General features: G+C 48.5%; 1 protein-coding gene across 1 annotated transcript in view; it reads left to right on the forward strand.

The window, feature by feature from the left end:
* Positions 1 to 25,944, forward strand: part of CELF4 (CUGBP Elav-like family member 4) — a 748,518-nt gene that overhangs the window by 716,722 nt on the left and 5,852 nt on the right. The window contains exon 12 of the mRNA XM_056848895.1: positions 2,786 to 2,953. Within this exon, the coding sequence (XP_056704873.1) occupies positions 2,786 to 2,913 (128 nt within the window). The 3' untranslated portion in view covers positions 2,914 to 2,953. The remainder of the gene's footprint in view (positions 1 to 2,785; positions 2,954 to 25,944) is intronic.

Here is a 25,944-nt window from a genome sequence, read left to right on the forward strand (position 1 = left end):
AGCTACAGTGTGCATACGTGCGTGTGTGTGTGCGCGCATGTGTAAAGGGCCACCTAGTTGGATCTGACTTAGCGTGACCTCTTAGGATTTTCAAGGTAAGTGATTAAGTAGAGGTGGTTTGCCATTGCCTTTTTCAAGAGCCAGCATGGTATAGTGGTTAAGAGCGGTGGTTTGGAGCGGTGGACTATGATCTGGAGAACCGGGTTTGATTCCCCACTCCTCCACATGAGCGGCAGAGGCAAATCTGGAGAACCGGGTTGGTTTCCCCACTCCTACACACGAAGCCAGCTGGGTGGCCTTGAGCAAGTCACAGCTTTCTTGGAGCTCTCTCAGCCTCACCTACCTCACAGGGGGTCTGTTGTGGGGAGGGAAAGGGAAGGAGATTGCAAGCCGGTTTGATTCCTCCTTAAGTGGTAGAGAAAGTCGGCATATAAAAACCAACTCTTCTTCTTTTTCTTATCTACAAAGTCTTCCTTGGTGGTCTCCCATCCAAGTACTGACCCTGCTTAGCTTCCTAGATCTAATGAGAGATGGGGCTATACTATTCCATTCCAAGCTACCATGTAGTGGTTGAGAGCGGTGAACGCTAATCTGGAGTACTAGGTTCGATTCCCCACTCCTCCACATAAAGCCTTCTGGGTGACCTTGTGCCAGTCACAGTTTTTTCCAAACTCTCTCAGCCCCACCTACCTTACAAGGTGTCTGCTGTGGGAAGGGAAGGAGATTGTAAGCTGCTTTGAGACTCCTTAACGGTAGAGAAAAGCGGGTTATAAAAACCAACTCTTCTCCTTCTTCAGCCCTAAGTTAGCAGTCGAAGGTGGGCAGGTATGGTCTTGACCCGATCCTTAGTTTTATTCTCACAGATGATTTGCCATAAACAAACTGCACCCTGAGCTAAAAAGGAAAAAACATGGTTACCCAACAGTCATAGATCTGGTCTCCGCTTAGCCTCTCCCCCCCCATCCCGCATAGAGTGCGTCAAACTTGATGGGTGAAATAGCCCTCAGCTATGGCTGAAAGTCATGGTAGAACTTCATTTTAAATTAATCTTGTGAGGCAGGTCATTCTTCTTCCCAGTGCTCAACACTAGCTAGGAGGAGGAGGAGGAGGAGGAGGAGGAGAAGAAGAAGAAGAAGAAGAATTTGTTTTTATATGCCAACTTTCTCTACCACTTAAGGAAGAATCAAACCAGCTTACAATCACCTTCCCTTCCCCATAACTGACATCCTGTGAGGTAGGTGGGGCTGAAAGAGTGTGACTAGCCCAAGGTCACCCAGCTGGCTTCAAGTGGAGGAGTGGGGAATCAAACCCAGTTCTCCAGATCAGACTCCACTGCTCCAAACCACCACTCTTAACCACTACCCCACACTGGCTCTCAAGAAGATGGTGGCCATTTATTTCTGAAAGCCGCCATCTTTGTGGGTTTGTCTACATGGCGAGTGGTGGACAGCCGCTGCTCCCCTGGCTGGTCTGTGTTCTCTTTTTCTGCGTCAGCCCCAAACCGTTCACTGTGACCACTAGATGCTTCTGCCCCTTGGCCGGCACATCCCTGAATCTGTATTTGTAAGCTTGGAGGCAAAGACACCCTGCCTGCCTTCTGTTGAATGTCTCTTCAAACTTCTTCTGCAAAACTATGATCATTAACACAAACTTTCCTCTCCCCCTCGCATCCACCTTCCCATCTCACCTGCCCATAGCCCAGGATTTTTACCCGCGCCGTTCAAATATATCCCTTTGTGAATCTCCCCACCCTTTCCAATCTTAAAATCTGATTACCTTGACCATTCTGTGTCCATGAACACCTGAAGCTGCCTTGTACTGAATCAGACCCTCAGTCCTTCAGAGACAGTATTGTCTACTCAGACCGGCAGCAGTTCTCAGGGTCTCTGGTAGAAGTCTTTCTAATCATCTACGACCTTGCCCTTTAAACTGGAGATGCCAGGGATTGAACCTGGGACCTTCTGCATGCCAAGCAAATGCTCCATCACTGAGCCACGGCCTTCCACCAGTTCCTCACTAACTTTGTACTTATCCCATCTCAGCCAAAACTCCACTGAATGTCAGGGTCTATTCAGCCACCTATGTATCCTCCCCCTCCCAAAACAAAAATTTGCTCTGCCAGAGACCCCTGTGTCTAGCCTAGGGTTGCCATCCTCCAGGTACTAGCTGGAGATCTCCTGCTATTACCACTGATCTCCAGCCAATAAAGACTAGTTCCCATGGAGAAAATGGCTGCTTTGGCAATTGGACCCTATGGCATGGGTGTCAAACATAAGGTCCCCTGGCCAGATCCGGCCCCTTGAAAACTCTTATCTGGCCCATTAGCCAGCCGAGGCAGCCACCACCCCCCAACTCTCAATCTGGGCTGGCGAGGCATGGCCTGGCCCGACCAAGTGATGTTTATGTTATATCCGACCCTCGTAACAGTTGAGTTCATAGAATCATAGAATCAGAGTTGGAAGGGACCACCAAGGTCATCTAGTCCAACCCCCTGCACAATGCAGGAAATGCAGGGCCATCTAGTTCCATACCCCTGCTCTACAGCGTTGAAGCCCCTCCCCTCCGCAAACCCCACCCTCCTCTGGCTCCGCCGCAAAAAACTCCCGCCGGTGGAGAAGAGGGACCTGGCGACCCTGGTCTAGCCACATCCGGCAATGCGAATCTCCGCCGGTTCCTCTGCCCGCCCGCTCTCCATGTTCATCCTTAAAGTGGTTTTTGTGTGTGGTGTAGTCCCACCGCCCCCTTCAGCTGGTTGAACCCTGCGCCTTGCCTCGTGTTTTGACAGGTTTTGTGAGTTTTGACAATCCTGCCAGTGCCCAGGCTGCCATCCAGGCTATGAACGGCTTCCAGATTGGCATGAAGAGGCTGAAAGTCCAGCTGAAGAGGCCGAAGGATGCTAACCGCCCCTACTGAAGCATTGTGGGAAACTCTGGATAAGCAAGGTCTAGCACAGGTAACTGCTTGAGGGGGGGCGGGCCAGGGACCGTCACCTGTTGTCCAGTAGCATCTCTTGTGTTGTGGATCCTAACCGTTCAATCTCTCAGGTTCTCTAACGCCTTCCTTCTCCTCCAGAACCATACTTGAAGCGTATCCATGAAACGGGATCTGGTCATGTGAGCCTTGGAGCTGGGGATGGATTGGGAGACCCAAGATAGGTCTGGTGATCTTGCATTTTGTCAAGCTTCTTCCTCCGCCTGAACGGTTCAAAAATGAGAGCCACTTTCCTCTTATGAGACTTATTTCTCTCTCTGGGGTGGATATGGCGATTTGAAAAGAGTAGGCAGAAAGGGGCCGTAGAAGGGATCGGTGGCTTTTGGCATCGTGGGGACGTCTACACGGACTGTACCCTATGGTCACACAGGGACCCCATGGCCAGTCCCGTTCGCATCGCTGCGGGCTGAAAAAGATGGCGGGGGGGGAGGACAATCCGCTGGACACGTCTCCTTCGCAAGCCCTACTCAAACGACTGGGAACAGCCTCTCTTCTAGATGGGCAGGCAAAACGTAGCTGGGTGTCCTTTCAGAAGACTTGTTCATTCTGGTGGAGTCACCATCGACTTATGGATGCTGTGGTCAGTGGTTGCGTAGAGACATGCAAGTTACATTGTGGTTTTATCAAAGAAGGAGGAGCGATTCTGGTTATAATTCTCTCTAGTTCCGTGTTGCAAACCTTGGGAAACATTTTTCGTTCCTTGTCTGTCGTTATGATGTCTTCTCTCCAGGATGAGAGAGGGAGGGGGCTGTTTCACCAGGTTCTCCTCACATTCATGTCTTGCAAAAGAGCCGTAATCAATGGACTGAGAAGAAAACTGCCAGAGAAAACTTCTTCAGGGCCAGTAGCCTTTGGGGTATGGAGCTTTTGATCTAAATGCCCATCCTGTAGGGCAGGTTTCGCCTTGAAATGCTACTTTGCAATTGGCTTAATTTGCAGAGCTTAATGGGAGAGAAAGTCCCCCCCCCCCCCAGAAACCCAATTGCTGCATAAAAAAGCATTTTAAGAACAAAAAACAAAACACGGAGCAATCTGAAGGGGGGGGGAATCCAAGCCTCTGTTTTAAAAAGTCTTTATTTTGCTCAGAAAGAGCTCCCAGGAAGCATTTGAATTCCTGCCTCTTTACACACTGCTTTGTAATTGGCTGCGAGAGAAACGAAGCTTGCGTGTCCCGCGCTTTACCTTGTGCGCAGGGATTTCACCCGAGCTGAGCTCAGGGGAGAGGGAAGAATCGGGTTAACAGAGGAATGGGAAGTCCTAGGATTTGTGAGGCTGGCAGCGAGGTCATCTCTAATGGAGGGAAAACTCATGCATAACTCCATGGGACAACTGAGACAGACCGGGGGGCGAACGTGAGTGAAAGTACCCATGCATAAACGACCTACGTCTCCCCGGCAGCGAAACGGAGTCGTGACTTTCCTTGAATGAAAACTGGCAGAGACATTGCAAATGATCGGTGCTTGCCAGGGTGGCAGATTGTGGAAGGCGGGCGATGCGGGTGATTGCTGTTCCTCAGAACCCAGTCTTTCTGCTTCAGAAGCATGCGTTGCTGATGGTGATTCTGCCGTAGACAATCACACAGGGCAATCTTCTGCCTTGGATTGACCCTGCACAGGAGAGGATACAGCATCTCTCCTACTGGGGTTGTTTCTGCAGCTCTTAGAGTTTGTTCATAAGAAGCATCCGCCAGACGATTCAGCTGCAATGGTCACGTTTATAGGAACCAGCATTCGAATTATTAAATTCTCATGTTACCAGATCTCTTGAATAATAGCCCTAAGTGAAAAAGCACACACACGCAATCCTTTCAGAGATTTCTGCGAGTGCTTTAAAACAGGTGTCCAGGTCTTTTTCCTTTTCTTTTTCATCAAAACAAGAATAACTCATTAGGTATCATGGAAATAAATTCAGGAATTTTCCTGGGAATGAGGCTAGACTTAGTCAATAGATGGGAGTGGGTGAAGGACAAAAGGTTGATAAATATATGGCCTGGGAAATCGTAAGCAGGTTATGGATCACTCCACAGTGGTTGCATGGACTCCTATCCAGAGGTGTCCAGTGATAGCCAGCGTGGTGTAGTAGTTAAGAGCGGTGGTTTGGAGCAGTGGACTCTGATCTGGAGAACCGGGTTTGATTCCCCACTTCTCCACATGAGTGGCGGAGGCTAATCTGGTGAACTGAGTTGGTTTTCCCACTCCTACGCATGAAGCCAGCTGGGTGACCTTGGGCTAGTCACAGCTGTCTCAGCCCCACCTAACTGACAGGGTGTCTGTTGTGGGGAGGGGAAGGGAAGGTGATTGTAAGCCGATTTGATTCTGCCTTAAGTGGTAGAGAAAGTTGGCATACAAAGACCTATTATTATTATTATTATTATTATTATTATTATTATTATTATTATTATTACAGAGCATCTGCACACTTTCTTTTAAAGGGCTTAGACAACCACCTTTAAATAAAAATACATGGAGGGGTGTGTTTTGTGTCAGGCTACATCAGCATTCCCACAGAAAGGACTAAAATGAGGGAGGAAGGGAAGGAAGGAAGGAAGGAAGGAAGGAAGGAAGGAAGGAAGGAAGGAAGGAAGGAAGGAAGGAAGGAAGGAAGGGAAAGAAAGAAAGAAGAAAGAAAGAAAGAAAGAAAGAAAGAAAGAAAGAAAGAAAGAAAGAAAGAAAGAAAGAAAGAAAGAAAGAAAGAAAGAAAGAAAGTTCACTCAATTAATTCTTAGTGCCTTTTCATCCTTTGGATCGAATCCTTCTTTTAGAACACAAATTATTTTAGTCTACAGAGATTTGCAGCCATGTTTTCCTTGCTAATGCTCTCCAAGTTGTTTTCAGGCATTAAAAAGATCACTGAGATGTGGTAGATAAGGTCACAAGCTTCAGCAAGCAAACCCCCGAAGGATTTTCCTTTTCCCTTCTAGCAAGAGCGCTTCCAACATGGCTGCCCTTCTGTTCTCTCTCTTGTTTCTGATTACAGAAACGGAGCTGAAAAGGAGGAGAGAGGGGTGGGTGTGGGCCCGTGTGAGGGATGAGAGGATCCTTTGAGGCAAATCTGCCAAAATCAATATATTCTACTTCAAATCCCCCCTCAAGAGGAGGCGGCAAGGATTCGGAGGCGCTCGGTACATCTGTCAGATCGTAGATGCCCAAAATAATGATGGAGGGGGAAACATCTCTAACTCCTTTGGGCGAGGTCTCCTCGAGCCCAGCGACAGAACCAGAAGTACCTGCATAGCCTTAATGTACGAAAGAAGAGAATGTGCCAGTATTTTTTAACATATAAAGAGAGCTGGTCGCTTGCGAAAAGCAGATAGGATGTGTGTGTGTATGTGTTTGCACATGAATGCAGATGAGCAATGTTTTAATGCAACAAGTGTTTTAATTCCGACAACCGTGGACCAGCCCTGCTTATGGAAGTTATGTGCAAGAATGAGAAGAGGATGGGGAGTGGATGCCCTATCCCAGTTTCAGAGCTCAGAGTTCGCATCAGGGTGGCCAGTTTCCAGGTGGGTGCTGGAGATAGGGTTGCCAGGTCCCTCTTCCCCACCGGCAAAAGGTTTTCAGGGCGGAGCCTGAGGAGGGCGGCGTTTGGGGAGGGGAGGGTCTTCAATGCCATAGAGTCCAATGGGGACAGTGGTCATTTTCTCCAGGTGAGCTGACCTCTATCGGCTGGTGATCAGTTGTAATAGCAGGAGATCTTCAGCTTGTACCTGGAGGTTAGCAAAACCCAAAATAGCAGAAAACATTCACTAGGAAATTGGTTCAATTAGGCATTTGTATTTCCAAATAATGCATTCATTAATAATGCCAAAATCATAAAAATTCTAAATCATATCAAATCACATATGTGCTGTTGAATCCCAAGCATTTCAAATCAATAAAGTCTTTTGCGAGTGTCTCGCCAACTTGCGTCTGGGAGACGTTGGAACAGTCACGGTAGTATTGAGCTCTGACAATGTGGATAGTAGAGGTCTTCTTGAGACTGCTCTGTTGGATAAGTTATCCCGTACGTGGCAATATGTGCAGAAAATTCTTACAGGGTGCCGGATATTCCCTGTTTCGACCACTAGTACCTGGAGGTTGGCAACCCTAGCTGGAGATCTCCTGGAATTGTAACTGATCTCCAAACTACAGAGATCTGTTACCCTCATGGTGATGGCTGCCTTGGAGGGTAGAATCCATGGCCTTCTGCAGAGTTGTTCCCTCCCTCCCTCAAATCCTGCCTTCCCCAGGCTTTACATCTAACTTCCCAGGAATTTCCCAACCCGGAGTTTGCAAACCTAGATGGGTGCTGGCAGCAATTAAGCAGGAGGGTTTTTCACTCGGGTTTCTGCTGAACTTCCAGTTGTATTTCAGGCAGAGTTGCCAGCTCCAGGTTGGGAAATTCCTGGAGATTTTGGGGGGTGGAGCCCGAGGAGGGAGGGTTTGGGGAAGGGAGGGACTTCGGTGGGATATAAGGCCATAGACATCACCTTTCTCCAGGGAAACTGACTTCGGTCACCTGGCGATCAGTTGTAATCCCAGGAGATCTCCAGCTGCCACCTGGAGGCTGGCAACCCTAATTTCAGGGACAGATCGTTCCAAGGGCCTTTGGAGCAGAGCTGTGACAAATTGCCATGTGCACGTCAGCTTTTGCTGCAACAGTCGCAGGGGATTTTCCTGTAATCAACCTAATTCCCCCCAATTTCACGCGGAGTCCTGATTCCTTATACACAGGGTTGCCAACCAGCTTGGGGTGCTCCTGGTGATTTGGGGATAGTACTTGAGGAGGGTAGAATTTGGGGAGAGGAAGAAGCTCAGCAGTGATGTGACAGAGTCCAACCTCCACAATCTTGGGGGAGGTTTTTAGGGTGCAGCCTGAGGAGGGCGGGGGTTTGGGAAGGGGAGGCACTTCAATGCCATAGAGCGAAAACGCATGGTTGCTTTAGCCTCCTCTATTCCCTGTTTCAGGCAGGATCAAACGCATTCATTTTGCCAAACGTGCATTCGATCCTAGCTGAATCCTGGCTGAAACAGGGAATAAAGGAGGCTAAAACGACCTTGCGTTTTCGCGCATAGAGTCCAATTGCCAAAGTGGCCATTTTTTCCAGGAGAACTGATCTCTATGGGCTGGAGATCAGTTGTAATAGCAGGAGATCGCCAGCTAGTACCTGGAAGTTTGCAACCCTATTTGGAGGGTAGATTCCATGGCATTCTACCCCACTTAGGTCCCCTCCCCAAACCCCACCTTTCCCAGGCTCCAACCCCCTCCCCCCCCCCAATATCAAGGTATTTCCCAAACCAGAGCTGGCAAACCCGTGTACCCTGCTGGAAAATGGACTCTAAAGAAAGAGCTTTGAGGATCTGGAGGGGGAACCCTACCTAGTTTTTTCCCCCTCGACCCATTAGCTTACGCATTTTTAAAAGCACTTTTCCTTTTCTTTTTTTTTAGCGCCTCACGTTTTTATTTCCAGCCTGACAGTAGCCTTTTAAATTACCAATCGCTTTATTATTGCAAAACACAGAGTGCCGTTCCGCGAGCCGCCATTTCCCTTTCTAATGGATGCGAAATCCCGTTTGCTAATGATCATGGCTGTACGAAGACTGGCACACAATAGCGGGCATTGATGGGAAGCTGCAATAATTAATTACCGCGTTCGCTTCGAAATACAATCAGCAATTACCCCGCCGAGGCAAAATTCCATTCAGCAATATTTGCAGCTCGTTCGTGAAGGGTGTTTTTTTCTTTTCTTTTGGCTTTCTTTTTTTAAATGCAGGGCAGCTATTTGGCTGCGTTGCTACGCCGGCACCTTAATGCGCATGTGTAGGTTGGCAAAGGGCTCGGTTTGTTTTGCTTGGGGAGAGCTGGAACTGTGGGCTGCAAGTCGGGTGGTCACCCCACCTTTTCTGGAAGGCCCACCCTTCAGCCCAGAGAGCGATCGGTGAAATTACAGCTGTCGCTTGGAGGAAAAAACACTGGGCCTCCCATTTCTCAGGGCACGGTAACTAGGGTTGCCAGCTCCTGGTTGGGAAATACCTGGAGAATTTGGGGGCGGAGCCTGAGGAGGGCAGGGTTTGGGGAGGGGAGGGACTTCAATGCCATAGAGTCCAATTGGGGAGGGGCTGTGGTTCAGTGGTAGAGCATCTGCTCGGCATGCAGAAGGTCCCAGGTTCAATCCCCAGCATCTCCAGTTAAAGGGACTAGGCAAGTAGGTGATGTCAGAAAGACCCCTGCCTGAGACCATGGAGAGCCACTGCCGGTCTGAGTAGACAATACTGACTTTGATGGACCAAGGGTCTGAATCAGTAGAAGGCAGCTTCATGTGTGTCATATATGTATTAATTGGCAAAGTGGCCATTTTCTCCTAGTGAACTGATCTCTATCGAATGGAGATCAGTTGTAATAGCAGGAGATCTTCAGCTAGTACCTGGACCTTGGCAGCCCTAACAGTAACCCAGTTGGCTCTGCACATCAACACACCACAAAGTAGATGCAGCTTTCTGTCCATGAAGGCATGCCCGTCTGCTCCACTTCTCCGCCACAATCTGGGCCAGCTAGGGTTACCAGCCTCCAGGTGGTGGCTGGAGATCTCCTGCTATTACAACTGATCTCCAGCAGATGGAGATCAGTTCCCCTGGAGAAAATGGCCACTTTGGCAATTGGACTCTATGCCACTGAAGTCCCTCCCCTCCCCAAAACCTGCCTTCCTCAGGCTCCGCCCTCCAAAACTTCCCGCCGGTGGCAAAGAGGGACCTTTTAAAGGTTTTTTAAAGCTTTTTGGCAACTGGGGAATGGCTTAGGAGTTGCCACGGCGGTGCCACGGCCATGCCATCCCTGGCTACCGAAAGCTCAGGAATGGGCTGATAGATTCGTAGGAGGTAAACAATCCAGGGACTTATGAGCCCTAGAACCACCTGGCTTAAAAAAGTTCGCTATAACCTATGGCATCCAACCATATCCTTGCTGGAGGATATGTATCCTCATATTATGCTGATGAATATCAGTAGCTAGGTATGTCAGTATATTTATCCTTATTGACATTGTTAGCCTTTTCGGAACCAACTTTATTCTTATAATATTTAGCCATGAACGATAATGCATATGAAATGTGCAGCTTTAGCACTACAAAGCCCATGGTGCTGTGAGACTTCTGGAAATGACCAGAGTTTGAATTGACAGGTATATTTCCCATGGAATTCTAAGTTTTGAGGTCAGGAAAACAATCCAAGAATGGATAGAATGCCACAGTGAGTTTAACAGTGTGAAACAAAGCTGATCCTTACCTTTCACTACCTGCCTTCCTATCCAATGGTCACACGAGAGAGGGCCTTTTTAGTGGCAGCCCCACAATTATGGAACAGTGTCCCCAGGGAGTTGCACCCGGCCCCTTTACTAATCTTCAGGGGGTAGTTGAAGATAGTTTTATTTAGGACTGCATTTGACTAATTTTGCTTTTATTTATTCGCAGTCCTAATTGGAGATTTTAAATTGTGGTCTTTATTGTTTGATTTATATTGCAAACTGCCTTAAGTTCCTCAAGGTTGAAAGGCGGCTAATAGGCATTTTTAATTAATTAATTAATTAATTTCTAGTACTCAGCTTCGAACTTCACTTTTTCCTTGCCTCAGCAGCAACTTACCGTATTTTTCGTTCCATAAGACGCACTTTTTTCCTCCTCAAAAGTGAGGGGAAATGTCCGTGCGTCTTATGAAGCGAATGCCGGCTGGGTGCGTGTGCATTGGGACAGCGCGAGCCGTCGTTCCCTGCCCCGACGGCCAGCTGGGAGGTGGGCGGGGCCGCACAGAGCGAGCCAGCGCATGCACCCAGTTGGCTCTGTGCGCCCCGCCTGCCTCCCAGCTGGCCGTCGGGGCGGGGAACGCCGGCTCGCACCGTCCTGATGCGTGCCGTCCTGATGCGCACGTGCCCAGCCAGCTCTGTGCGCCCTGCCCGCCTCCCAGCTGGCCGTCGGGGTGGGGAACGCCGGCTCGCGTCCCGACACGCATGCGCCCAGCCGGCTCTGTGCGCCCCACCCGCCGGGCGGGGCGCACAGAGCCGGCTGGGCACCTGCACATCGGGATGGCGCAAGCTGGCGTTCCCCACCCCGACGGCCAGCTGGGAGGCGGGCGGGGCTGTACAGAGCCGGCTGGGCACGTGCGCCGGCTTGCTCTGTGCAGCCCCGCCCGCCTCCCAGCTGGCTGTCGGGGCAGGGAACGCCAGCTCACGCTGTCCCGACACACACGCGCCCAGCCGGCATTTGCTCCATAAGACAAGTTTTTAGAGGAGGAAAACAAGATTTTTTCTTGTTTTCCTCCTCTAAAAACTAGGTGCGTCTTATGGAAAGGTGAGTCCTATGGAGCGAAAAATACGGTAATCTCTGACTGCACCTGCAGCAAAGTTCCAAGGGAAAATTCCAATTTGACAAGAGTAAATTAATTTTACAAATATTGCTCAGTGCCACAATTCATTACCCTAGAATCACAGAGTTGGAAGGGACCACCAGGACCATCTAGTCCAACCCCCTGCACAATGCAGGAAATTCACAAATATGGCCCCCCACACCCCCAGTGACCCCTACTCCATGCCCAGAAGATGGCGCCAAGATGCCCTCCCTCTCCCGGTCTGCCTAAGGTCATAGAATCAGCCTTGCTGACAGATGGCCATCTAGCCTCTGCTTAAGAACCTCCAAGGAAGGAGAGCTCACCACCTCCCGAGGAAGCCTGTTCCACTGAGGAACCGCTCTGTTAGAAAATTCTTCCTAATGTCTAGATGGAAACTCTTTTGATTTAATTTCAACCCGTTGGTTCTGGTCCAACCTTCTGGGGCAACAAAAAACAACTCTCATAGACTCATAGAGTTGGAAGGGACCACCAGGGTCATCTAGCCAACCCCCAGCACAATGCAGGAAATTCACAACTAGCTCCCCACACAGCCCCAGTGACCCCTACTCCATGCCCAGAAGATGGCCAAGGTGCCCTCCCTCCCTTCTGGACTAGAGTGAAATCTTGCAACGAAAAGGAGCAGTTTAGGAGACTGCCTTTTTCTCCCTTCGGCTTTCAGGGCCGAAGTCTTAACAATCCTGTCTTCTTGTGATGGAAAGTTGCGTCTTTGAAGTCTCTGCAATGAAACAGTGCGGGGTGGCTGTTCGTGCTTAAACTGTAGTTTGTACGGGAAGCGAGATCTGCAGCGTCCATGAAATTTACTCTTTGGGGCTGGGGGAAGAACACTGCCCTGGGAAGCCAGTAGGAATGGTAATAAGCGAGTCGAAGGGCTTTCCATCAAAGCGAGCACCTCAAATTGATCCCCTTACGGTTTTGGAAAGCGCGCACGAACAAAGCCACGCTGGAACGCCATTCCTCCTTTGGCCGCCGTTATTTCCAATGATATATCAGATGCAATAATTACATACGTGAATAATTCATGAGGCACGCGGCAACTGTGGCCAGATCCGAGCGAACACCAAAACTTCAGCCTTATAATTACTCAAAGAGTAGTTGTCAATGGCATTTCATCTGAATGGAGGGAGGTGTCCAGTGGGGTGCCACAGGGTTCGGTTCGGGGCCCGGTATTTTTATAAATGATCTGGATGAGGGTGTGGAGGGACTTCTCATCAGATTTGCAGATGACACCAAATTGGGAGGAGCAGCGAACACACCGGAAGATAGAGAGAGAATTCAGTGAGATCTGAACACACTGGAAAAAATGGGTGGATGTGAACAGGATGCAATTCAGCAAGGATAAGTGCCGAGTTCTACATCTGGGTGACAAAAATGAGGGACATGCATACTGAATGGGGGATACAACTCTGTTGCTAGCCTTGGGGCGGGTCACTGTCCAGTAGGATTGTGTTAAGAAGTGTTGAGACAGTATTCACTCAGCACTTCCCACTTGGGCTTCCCATGATCTTTGACCTTGTGCATCAACTAAAATTAATTTATGCTCTTGTAAATACAATGATGGCCCCGTTTCCCCTCTGCACTCAGCTTCTTTAAGGGTTTTGTGCATCCCATTTGATGCCAGAGAGATGTTTGACCGACTTCTGGTTGTTTGTGTTTATCGTGAGATGCTTCCAGTTTTCGCTTCTTCTTTCCAGAAGAGCAAAGGTGCCGTCCGACATCAGCACCATTTTAAATCTGCACACCCACTTGGCATTTCACATTGGATGTTTACAAGATGAGGGAGTAAAATTTCTTTTTCCCTTCCCTCGCCTTCTTCGTTGTTGACATCCAGCCTGATTAAAAGCTGGATTCAAGATTTTGGGGGTATCTGAGGAAAGGAGCTTAAACTCTCGAAAGCTCATACCTCCCCAATCTTGTCATTTTCTAAGGTGCTGCTGGACTCGGTTCTAGGTGTAACTCTTGATATGTAATACTTCATTTCTGGAATACGAAGGCTGCTGGATTCGATTTCTGTGTATAGCAGGCACCCATGAGAAACTCACAGGTTATAGGAGGAGGTTGAGTAGGACGAAGAGGCAGCAGAACACTAGGGTCAACCTTAAATTACGTTTAGGATTATGTTGCATTGAAACAACTGGAGTATTGTGGGCAGTTCTGGAGCCTCACTTCAAAAAGGATGTGGGCAGAATCGAGCGGGTGCAGAGGAGAGCGACGAGGATGATCAGGGGCCTGGAGATGAAGCCCTACGAGGAAAGGATGAGGGACTCAGGAACGTTCAGTCTGAAGAAGAGGGGGGACATGATTGCTCTCTTTAAGTAAGGCTGTCAGAGGAGGGCAGGGAGCTGTTCCTGTTGGCAGCACTTTCAATAATGGGTTTAAATTGAGTGCGGAATGGTACCGGATGGATATTAGGGGGTGGAATTTTTACAGTAAGAATTGTTTGAATCAGCTACCTCTGGAGGTGGTGATCTCTCCCTCACTGGCAGTCTTCAAGCAGAGGCTGGACAAGCACTTGTCAGGGATACTCTAGGCTGATCCTGCATTGTGCAGGGGATTGGACTAGATGGCCTCTATGGCCCCTTCCGGTTCTATGATTCCATCCGAAAATGTAGTTCCCGCAATAAAGAGCAACTTTATCTGTTATCAGTGAGTCTGACGCTTCTCTGCATACTTAGCATACTCTGCCAACAGTATACGTGTTTCTCAGCTTATCATGGTCTGGAAGAGGAACCACGTGAGGTCACAAAGTAGGAACGAAAGCGATCGGCATTGCCTTCGGTGACGCCAATCTGAGAGTCGCAATGCGTGTTCCTAAACCAGAGGAGCTGGGCAGTTTTACCCTTGGTCTACGAAACTGGATAAAAGTGAATGTGCTGCGTGATTCCATGTTGTACCTGGGGTATCAACAGGAAGCGCTAATAAACGCTGCCCTTCCAGTCCCAGATGTGGACGGCACCAGGACAGACTTTTAATGGGCGCAACCTGATTATTGTCACGACCGGAGGCGCGGCAGCTCTGTTTGTTTGCATTCCACGGAGTGGCAGAGATCTGTTCCCAATCAGAATAATCCAATTTAAAGGAATGATTCATATTAGCGAACACATCTGTCTGAGGCCGGAGCAGAACCCTGGTGTTAGTTTAATAAATGGCGTTCATTAAACTCAGCTGAAAATATAATCTGGAGAGACGGATGGAGTGAGCAGAGCAAAGAATAAGCAAAAAGAGCTGGCAATTATCAGCCGTCATTTGTTCTGCCGGCACGGCAGAAGCGGGGCTTGTTTGCTGAAATCTTAATTTCGTTTGGCTGAGGGGGAATCCATCAAAAAAAGCCCACGCGGCAGACAGTGCCCTCGTTCCTCAAAATCTGTCCGGGGAAAGTTCGCCATGTTTCTCGCTCTGTCGCGTAGCGGGACCCAAAACGTCGGGGTAGGGTGGAGAGAAAAGGGCTTCTCGGGGAAGGCGCAAGTGAACTCGGCGCGTGGCTCTCAAAGATGGCCGTCCGGGCTCCCAAAGCAAATGCCGGGTCATTATCGAGGGATCATTACTCCTGCAACGGAGTCCATTTGCAGCCGGGCACCGTCACAATTCTGCATCTGCCCGGGCAACACTTTTCCACTCAAGAGAGGAACCAGGAACCGACACTGTTTCATGCTAATGAAATCCCCTCTGTGGGGTCATTTTATATCCCTACCCCAACCCCATGGGTTTTTGTTCTGTTTTTTTAAAAAAGGGAATGGATATTGAGCAGCACTAGCTGTTTCCTTGCCAGCGTAGCATTGTGGTTAAGAGCAATGGACTCTAATCTGGAGATCCGGGTTGGATTCCCCACTCCTCCACATGACACCTGCTGGGTGACCCATGGGCCAGCCACAGTGCTCCCCGAACTCTCTCAGCCCCACCTACCTCACAAGGTGTCTGTTGTAGGGAGGGGAAGGGAAGGCATGGTGGAATAGCCTTCCTGGTAACAGGGCCTGTAAAATGGAGCTATTCCTCCAGGCCTATAACTGAGGACAGCCGCAAGAAGATCCATCTTTACTGGCCTCCCCATCCCGCCCCCCACTTTGAAATCTGGGGGGGGGGCTGATCTGGTGACATTTATTGCTGTGGCTCCTAGGTATAGTTCGGCCATCTGTTTAGGGTTTAAAATGGTTTTAATGATTATGGTTTTAAGGATGTACTTGATCTATATCGGATGTATTTATGTTTTAATTATTGTTCGCCGCCCTGAGCCTGGTTCACTGGGGATGAGGGCGGGTTATAAATTTGAAATAAATAAATAAATAAATAAATAAATAAATAAATACATACATACATACATACATACATACATACATACATACATACATACATAAAGGCAACTGTAAGCCACTTTGAGACTCCTTTCAGTAGGGAAAAGCAGGGTATAAAAACCAACTTTTCTTGTATGTCACCTGCTGGGGACATTATTTTCGTTGTTGCAGTTTGCTATGGTGTGTTGCACAGAGGGGTGTGACGTGGGAAATGGGGTCATGGGAAACGGCAGGTGATGAGCTTTTTGTATAAAGTCAAAGGTGATTTTCGCCAGTATGGGGATCCAATGAAGTTGATGGGCAGCCGATGCAGGAAGACAAAAGAAAATACTTCTTTATTCAACGAGTGATTAAAATGTGGATTCACCGCCAGAGGATGCGGTAGTGACGGCCACAGGCATTAGACTGTCTTAAAAGGGGATTAGACAGATTCATGGAGGAGAGGTCTATCAGTGGCTACTAGCCTCGGTGACAAAAGGGAACTTCCCTGTTCAGAGGTAGTCAACCTCTGAACACCAATGCTAGGAGACAACGGCAGGCAAGGCATCGGCTTCTGTGCCCTCCGGAGTAACCCGTTAGCCACCGTGTGAGAGCGAAACAAAACATGACGGAGAACCCGTGGCTGCCACGAATTCACCGTCACCATTTTCAAATGACCCTAAAATCCTAAAATGCCATTGGGCGATGCAGAGCTTTCACACACACACACACACACACACACACACACACACACACACATACATATCCGTATCTTTTCAAGTGCCAAAATTGCTACAGGATAGGGTTGCCAGGTCCCTCTTTGCAATCAGCGGGAGGTTTTTGGGGCAGAGCCTGAGGAGGGCAGGGTTTGGGGAGGGACTTCAACGCCCTAGTGTCCAGTTGCCAAAGCAGCCATTGTCTCCAGGGGAGCTGATCTCTCTCGGCTGGAGATCAGTTGTAATAGCAGGAGATCTCCAGCTAGTACCTGGAGGTTGGCAACCCTTCTACAGGAGAGCCCTCTGGGCCTTTTAAAGATCACTTTAAAACGGCGCTGGCAAACTTGGGGGTGGCCACCAGTTCTCTGTCACGTTTAGTTTGGCTCCGAGACAGGATGCTGGCCCGGATGGACGGCTGGCCTGATCCAACAGGGCGGGAGCTTTGTAAGACAAACATTCCCATACTTTGTCGAAGGCTTTCACGGTCAGAGTTCATTGGTTCTTGTAGGTTATCCGGGCTGTGTAACCGTGGTCTTGGTCCAAGACCACGGTTACACAGCCCGGATAACCTACAAGAACCAATTCCCATACTTGCTGTTGATATTTCCAGCACTACCAAGAGACGTGCAAAGACTTGGGCTCCTTGCTGGATGGACTTTTCAACAGCACCCCTCAGATTTAGCTGTTCCATTGGATTTAGCTGTGCTCTAATCAATGAGGTGTTCTTTGATACCGCATCACCCTCCGTTTTGGTTTTCTTGCATGTTTTTACATCCTCTTTTTGTTAAGAACATGAGAACATAAGAAAGGCCCTGCTGGATCAGAGCAAGGTCCATCAAGTCTAGCAGTCTGTTCCCACAGTGGCCAACCAGGTACCTCTAGGAAGCCACAAACAAGACGACTGCAGCAGCACCGTTCTGCCTGTGTTCCTCAGCACCCAATATAATAGGCCTGCTCCTCTGATCCTGGAGAAAATAGGCATGCATCGTGTCTAGTATCCATTTTAACTACTAGCCGGCACTAGGAATACCCCTCTCCTCCATGAACATGTCCACTCCCCTCTTAAAGCCTTCTAAGTTGGCAGCCATCACCACATCCTAGGGCAGGGAGTTCCACAATTTAGTTATGTGTTGTGTGAAGAAATACTTCCTTCTATCTGTTTTTGAATCTAATCTCTCACCCTCCAGCTTCAGCGGATGACCCCGCATTGTAGTATTATGAATATTGTTGCCTCTTCTCTTTCCTTGATCGTATTACTGGGGGAATTTTTTTTTCCAGGAGAGACTTTAATGTTTATGGGCTGAGAAGAGCAGCCCTGAAGTCCCAAAGAGTCAGACATGGAAAATTGAGAAGAATAATAGCGAAGGAGGAAACCCATGACCTTGTGGTCTTCCGGTGCTGATTAGAGAAGCACCCAGTGTCAGTCACCTATTCTTGTTGAGGGCAAGCTGGCTGTGAAGAGATTGTTTCCTCTACTTTCCCTTTGACCCTATTTAATCAGACGGCAGCATTTCCTTCATGGTCACAGCCTTCCTCCTAGCAGCCTGTGTGCATATGTAGACAATGGTGCTGAGTTGTTTTCTGTTGCCCCAGAAGGTCGGACCAGAACCAGCGGGTTGAAATTAAATCAAAAGAGTTTCCGTCTTGACATTAGGAAGAATCTTCTAACAGTTAGAGCGGTTCCTCAGTGGAACAGGCTTCCTCGGGAGGTGGTGGGCTCTCCTTCCCTGGAGGTTTTTAAGAGGCTAGATGGCCATCTGTCAGCAATGCTGATTCGGTGACCTTAGGCAGATGATGAGAGGGAGGGCATCTTGGCCACCTTCTGGGCATGGGGTAGGGGTCACTGGGTGTGTGGTGGGGGAGGTAGTTGTGAATTTCCTGCATTGTGCAGGGGGTTGGACTAGATGGCCCTGGTGGTCCCTTACAACTCTGTGATTCTATGATTCTAGAATCTCTCTCTCTGACAGCTATTGCACCGGTTTTCTCTTTAGATGCCTACAGGTGGGCGGACTACCAGGTTCTGGGGTTCACATGGGAGAAGGGGGATCCGCTTCACTTGCCGATAGGATTGATAGCCATTTGTAAATTCTGAAATAATTCATTTGAGGACTTTGTGGGGGGAGGTGGTTAAGTGATTGGATGCCTTCCACATTTCAGTGAGCCAAATCACACCTCTGTGTACAGTGTTTGATCGCTCTTGTCTTGATGACGGGTGGGTGAATGGGTGAATCCCCGCCTTTAGAAAGCATTAGATTTGAAAGTTGTGCAAAAGGTCTGCCTGTGGCATTTGGCCTGCGATGGCTCGTTCACACACAAAATAATTGTGGGATGAACGTTAGTCCGTGTGTGATCGCGAATGCCAAGAGAAAGGAACAGCTTTGGAAGCCGGTATTTTAGAAGACTGACAGGTCCCATCATCAAGTTTCTTTGGAAGATGACTTCGGATTTGGTTGTCGGCTGTCATGCTGCAGAAACCTTGGCTGAGTGGGAAACAGGCGCATGAAATTGGCTGATGGGCACCCAAGGGTGTTAGAGTAGTGAATAAACATGAAAGTCAACAAGTAGGATTGTCTTTTGCCTTCTAAATTGGAAGGGGTAGCAAATGCAGTAGAAGACAGAGCCCAGGATACAGTCTTGACAGGCTGGAGAATTGGGCTAAAACTAATAAAATGCATTTCAACAGATAAATGTAAAGTTCTGCATTTAGGTGGGAAAAATCAAATGCATAATTATAGGATGGGGGAGACTTGTCTTGAAAGTAGTGTGTGCGAAAAGGATCTAGGAGTCTTAGTAGACCAAACACTGAACATGAATCAGCAGTGTGATGCGGTAGCTAAAAAGGCAAATTTGATCTTGGGCTGTATCAACAGAGGTTTAGTGTCCAGATCACGCGAAGTGATGGTATCACTTTACTCTGCTCTGGTTAGACCTCACCTAGAGTATTGTGTTCAGTTTTGGGCACCACAATTTCAGAAAGATGTAGACAAGCTGGAACGTGTCCAGAGGAGGGTAACAAAGATGGTGAGGGGTCTGGAGACCAAGTCCTATGGGGAAAGGTTGAAGGAGCTGGGTATATTTAGCCTGAAAAGGAAGAAGACTGAGAGGGGATATGATAACCATCTTCAAGTACTTGAAGGGCTGTCATATAGAAGATGGCGCCGAGTTGTTTTCTGTTGCCCCAGAAAGTCGGACCAGAACCAACGGGTTGAAATTAAATCAAAGAGTTTCCATCTAGACATTAGGAAGAACTTTAGAGCAATTCCTCAGTGGAACAGGCTTCCTTGGAAGGTGGTGAGCTCTCTTTCCCTGGAGGTTTTTAAGCAGAGGCTAGATGGCCATCTGTCAGCAATGCTGATGCTATGACCTTAGGCAGATCATGAGAAGGACGACATCCTGGCTATCTTCTGGGCATGGAATAGGGGTCACTGGGTGTGTGTGGGGGGAGGAAGTTGTGAATTTACTGCATTGTGCAGGGGGTTGGACTAGATTACCCCAGTGGTCCCTTCCAACTCTATGATTCTATGATTTTCTCCAGGAGGCATCCATCCATGATAGGCTGACTCAACAGGGTGGAAACAAAGGCTGGCCGTTTCCACAGAGTGTTGAAGGTGGTTCAAGAGGTTCATTGTCACCAGTAATTTGACTCTCATCACATGGGCAGATGAAGCAGTCTCCTACTGAATCAGACCAATGCAGCATTATCGACTCAGGCTGGCACTGGCTCTTTATAGTCTCTGGTAGAGGTCATTCATATCACCTACTACCTGACTCTTTTACCTGGCAATACCGGGGATTGAGCCTGGGACCTTCTGCCTGCCAAGCAGATGTCCTGCTTCTGAGCCACAACCACTCATCCCATGCATGTCCTTGGCAATCAGGTTTGTGCTGTTTTGTAGCACTTCCAGAAACCCACCAACTCCCATTTTATCAGGGTGCCCAATGGGATGGAACTCTCTGCAGCCCGCAGCAGGGAGAGCCTGTGCTTTTGCCATATCGCTGTCAGCTCAGGTTAAAGATCTGTCTCTAAGGCCATTTAAGCACGGCTGTCTCCTCACAGTCACCCCACCAACTACTTCAGGGCTTTGCCTTGAGTATGCTTGCCTTTTCCAACTGTCAGAGGTCATCTCGCTCTCCCCCTGCTTTCCCCTGAGTTTTCCTCACATTTTCTGGACACATCTTTAGCGAGCATCCAGAAAACAAGGGGGAAACGCGGGGGGAGGATGAGGCGACCTCTGACAGTCAGAAAAGGCAAGCATAATCAAAGCAAAGCTCCGAAGTAGTTGGCGGGGTGACCATGAGGAAACAGCCATGTGTAAATGGCCTAAGTGTGCGTGGATAAGAGTTCGCAAGCATTGAGCAGGCAATATGAGTAGCCCCAAGGTAAACACTGTGCTTACGGAGCAGCAGCAAAACGAGAACGGGACAGCACACAATCCAGATGTCACAAACAAACCTAAGCATCTGTACGTATTTGTTAAGCCTCCTCTCCTTGCACGGCACACAACGGCCTTTTATGCATGGTTGTTTCCCTCGCTGTCACCCCCCCCCCCCGACGACTTCAGGTCTTTGTGTTGATTATGCATGCCGTTTCCCACTGTCAGAGGTCGCCTCGCTCTCCCTCTGCGTTTCCCTGCATTTTGCCCGCATTTTCAGGGACCTGTTTTATCACAAATTTGAAAATGTGGGCAAAACGCGGGGAAACACTGGGGGAGAGCAAGGCGACCTCTGACAGTTGGAAACGGCACGCATAATCAAAGCAAAGACCCGAAGTCATTGGTGGGGTGACCGCGAGGGAAACAGCCATGCGTAAAAGGCCTAAGCTTGATGACAGAAGCCTTTGACTAACTACAGTTTGGCAGGACATTCAAAGTGCCGTAACTGGGGTTAGCTTCTTTCCTCATATCCGATTCTTGGTGGAAAGGGCCATCAAGTCACAGCTGACTTATGGTGACCCCATAGGGTTTTCAAGGCAAGAGAAGAATAGAGGTGATTTGCCGTTGCCTGCCTCTGTGTCTCAACCCCGCACTTGTAGAATCCTAGAGTTGGAAGGGGCCATACAGACCATCTAGTCCAACTCCCTGCTTAATGCAGGATCAGCCTAGAGCATCCCTGACAAGTGCTTGCCCAGCCTCTGCTTAAAGATTGCCAGTGAGGGGGAATCAGCTACCACCTCCCTAGGGAGCTGATTCCACTGTCGAACAACTCTTACTGTAAAACATTTTTTTCCTAATATCCAGCTGGTACTTTTCCGCCCATAATTTAAACCCATTCTTGTGTGTCCTATCCTCTGCTGCCAACAGGAACATCTCCCTGCCCTCCTCTAAGTGACAGCCCTTCAAATACTTCAAGAGAGCAATCATGTCCCCCCTCAACCTCCTCTTCTCTAGACTAAACATTCCCAAGTCCCTCAGCCTTTCACTCGTAGGGCTTGGTCTCCAGGCTCCTGATCATCCTCGTCGCTCTCCTCTGCACCCGTTCGATTCTGTCCACATCCTTTTTGAAGTGAGGCCTCCAGAACTGCACACAATATGCCAGGTGCAGCCTGGCCAATGCAGTGTGCAGCGGGACTATGACATCTTGTGATTTGGATGTTATGCCTCTACTGATGCACTTCCTTGGTAGTCTCCCATCCAAGATACTAACCAGGGCAACCCTGCTTAGCTTCCAACATCTGATGACGTCGGGCTAGTCTGAGCCACCCAGTGGACTGGGATTCTTACCCAAGCTTAATTCCAATTACAAATCCCAGTTCCTGAGAAAGAAACTAACCTCAAACACAAATTGCATTTGTCGGGTGCATTTTTTTTAAAGCACATCCGAGTTTCTGGATTATTTTGTTTTTCTCCAGAGTAGGCATTTTCTGCTGCAAATTTATGATTCAGCAAACCTCTGGATCTAGAGGTCTGCATCAAACCCCGTGACTTAATAGGTTTCCCTCCTTCCTCCAGAGATCATCAGCATCATTTCCTGGTGGGTTGCAAATAGCATCTGGGTACTTATACGTGTTCTTGCATCTCAGCAAAGAAACCCGTGTACATTAGTCATGCCATCAATATCCTTTAAAAAATATTTTAAATGTAAAGAGTCTTTAAAATATGCTGAGATTTCTTGCTTCCTTGACAGCCCATTCTTGACCCGAAAGGATGAAAGTCCTTAGGATACCAGGAAGGGGCTGCACCGGTGATCCTGCCCCTTGCGCTGGCGCCCATGCCCCTTACGCCGTCCAGGGTGGCATGGACACCAGCGGGGGGACCTGGACGCCATTCTCCTGGTGCTGCCACCCAGCACCACGAAGCAGCGCCACCCAGGGACACCAGCTGGGCCTTCTGCCGGCGTCCCACTGGCGCAAAGCCCCACTCCGGTGTCCTGGGGGGCATTCCTGGAGCATGCTGGGGGGCGGAGCTGCCCGTAGGCAGCTTCCTGACCCCTTTCGCCCCAGGTACGCCAATGGAGAGAACAGCGTTGCTGCACCAGCTTTCTGCTGGTGCAGTCTCGCTGTTTTCAATGGGGCAAAATGCCCCATTTAAAAACCCCTCAAAAGGCTTTTTAAAGTCTTTCGGTGGCCAGGGACAGGCTCAGGAATGGCCTGCCCGAATCCCAACCCCACTGCTGCAATTATGAAATTTCAGGAACGTTGTACAAACTTGAGGTTGGATATATTTTTTTTATATGCAAAAGAAATTAATAAAAGTTTAATAATTAATAGGTTGGCGAAAGCTTATTGAGTGATCTCAGGCTTCAATCAATCTTGAACATACGGGGGACTGCAATTTTCACCTCATGCGTCCTAGCTGGAGGTGCATCCCAGATTTAGCGCAATTAAAAACGAGTCAAGAAATATTTTTAGTTAATTGCGCCATACACCTTGAAAGTAATTTCAAGCTGCAGGCAAAAAAATAATAATAATATCGCCAACGTGCTAATTGAGTGCTGAAAGATTGGAGTGAGCTTCTTTCTCCCTTGCCAGGCCTGGCTGGTAGCAATTGAGCCGGGCACTACTTTCAGAAGAACATTGGAAGAGAGATGGTCAGCACTTTCTTAACCCATTAAAGGACTGCGGACATTGGTGTTTGGAGTGCTTGCCTGTAGATGATGTAGGCCATTTATGCTTGGCTGTTTCATAGAATCATAGAGTTGGAAGGGACCACCAGGGTCATCTAGTCCAACCCCCTGCACAATGCAGGAAATTCACAACTACCTCCCCCACACACACCCCTGACCCCTACTCCATGCCCAGAAGATGGCCATGATGCCCTCCCTCTCATCATCTGCGTAAGGTCATAGGATCATCTTAAAACCCTCCAGGGAAGGAGAGCCCACCACCTCCCAAGGAAGCCTGTTCCATGAGGAACTGCTCTAACTGTTAGAAAATTCTTCCTAATGTCTAGACGGCAACTCTTTTGATTTAATTTCAACCCATTGGTTGAAATTTCCTTGTGGTCACCCTGCTGATTATTTCGGGGCTTTAGTTTGATTATGCTTTCATTTTCCAATCGTCAGAGGTTGCCTCGCTATCCCCATGCTTTCCCCCGCATTTTGCCTGTGTTTTCTGTATTTGTATTTCTCCAGCATTCAGAAAACTAGATGACCCTGGTGGTCCCTTCCAACTCTATGATTCAAAGCATCCTTTTTCTCCACGGGTACTGATCTCTTTAGGCTGGCAGTGAGCTGTAATTCCGGGGGATCCCCACGTCCCACCTGGTGACTGGTCTCCCTATCTAGGACAGTTAAATTAGTGTCCCGTTTCTCCCAGACTTGAACTCCAAATACATACTTGACTTTGCTTTAGTGTGGGCATTCCCTCCTTGCAAAATTAACCTGATGTCGACCATCAACAAATATGGGAAAGTACCACATAGGTAAAGATCTTTAATATTCATTTTTAATATATTTGGAGGTGACTTCTCGTCCATCAGAGGACTGAGTTTAGATGTGAGAAAAGGAGGGGGGGCTCTTCTCCTGACTCAATCCTAGAAGCTCCGAAGAAATCACAGGGCACTGGAGAATCATAGAATCATAGAGTTGGAAGGGACTGTCAGAGTCATTTAGTCCAACCCCCTGCACAATGCAGGAAATTCACAACTACCTCCCCACCCACACCTCCAGTCCTACTCCATGCCCAGAAGATGGCCAAGATGCCCTCCTTCTCACAATCTGCCTAAGGTCATAGAATCAGCATTGCTGACAGATGGCCATCTAGCCTCTGCTTAAAAACCTCCAGGGAAGGAGCACTTGCCACCTCCCGAGGAAGCCTGTTCCACCGAGGAACTGCTCTAACTGTTGGAATAGTCAGCTGGATTGAGGAAGCCCATGCCATAATGGTGAGCCTGGAGGGAAGGCAGCATGGTATAGCCCTCTCTCATCAGATCTTGGAAGCGCAGCAGGGTCAGTACTCAGAAGGGAGAACACTAAGGAAGACTCTGCAGAGGAAGGCAAATGGCAAACCTCCTCTGCTTCTCACTTGCCTTGAAAATCCCATGCTGGGGTCACCCTAAGCCGATGAAACTTGACGGCACGTGACACAAACACATAAAATCAGAAGCCTGCTTGTTCCAAACAAAACTGCTGTTGGAGTTGACGCCAGGTTTCTAATGTCACCTCTGCAGACACAATTTCGCAACCACAAAAGCATTGCATTTTTTTAAAAAAAGGATTCACATTAAACCCCAACGAAAATTCTGTTCTTGCGCATTGGCAGATGATGAAAAGGCCCATCTGTGTTTCTTCTGATCCTGCACTCTGCTTCATTTTGTTCCGCCTTTCTGTTCGTTGCATAGACTTAGCCTCATGCGAAACGACTCGAATTGACGCAAAAATCTGAAGCATTTCATTTGCAAAGGTTGCGGCGATCTTATAGACGTTTATATGTGATGTTTTTGCTTTTCACAGCAGAGACGTATCAACCGATGGTTGCCTCCTTAATTCTGGTAGTGTAGGGGGTAGAGAACTTCCCAGATCAGTACTAAGGGTTTCCAAAGAGAAGAAGGCACCTTCCTATAACCCAGTAGGCTGCTGTATGATACAACGAATACATCTTTCACAACACACCCTGCAAAGTATCTGCATTTCCCAAAGGATCGATACATGTTGGACCTGTCACGTGAATGTCTCAGCACCTGCCCAGATGGTCACATGAAATTGCTAGATTCAACCTAACTCTTAAATAATTTGGGGGAGGGGCTTGTAACATACCACAATCGTCAGCCACTCAACCCCACAGCTTCTTCGGAGAGCAAAGGTGTGGGATTAACCAGCCAATCCTTAAAGGAAGCTCATGACCAGGATGATTTTACCTGATCTAAACACAACGTTGACTGGTAGAAGAATTCACCTGTGGGACTTGGCCCTTAGCACTGGTAGCAACCCTCTTTCAAAGAGGCCTAATGTAAAAGTTCCTCAGGAAAGTGCTTTTTTTGCCCACTGGTGTTTACATCAGGTCATGGTCTTGAAATAACCAGGTCCTCTAGACAAGACCCCAAACAAATTTGTTAGAAGAAGCTGCCACGTATGTACTGCAGACAAAAGGAACTGAGGGTGAAAGGAACTGGGTTCAGGGAAGCTTCCTGGTGCTTTGTACACTATCGACCTGTCTCT

Source organism: Euleptes europaea, chromosome 4 (assembly GCF_029931775.1).
Source record: "Euleptes europaea isolate rEulEur1 chromosome 4, rEulEur1.hap1, whole genome shotgun sequence".
Taxonomy (NCBI): Eukaryota; Metazoa; Chordata; class Lepidosauria; order Squamata; family Sphaerodactylidae; genus Euleptes; species Euleptes europaea.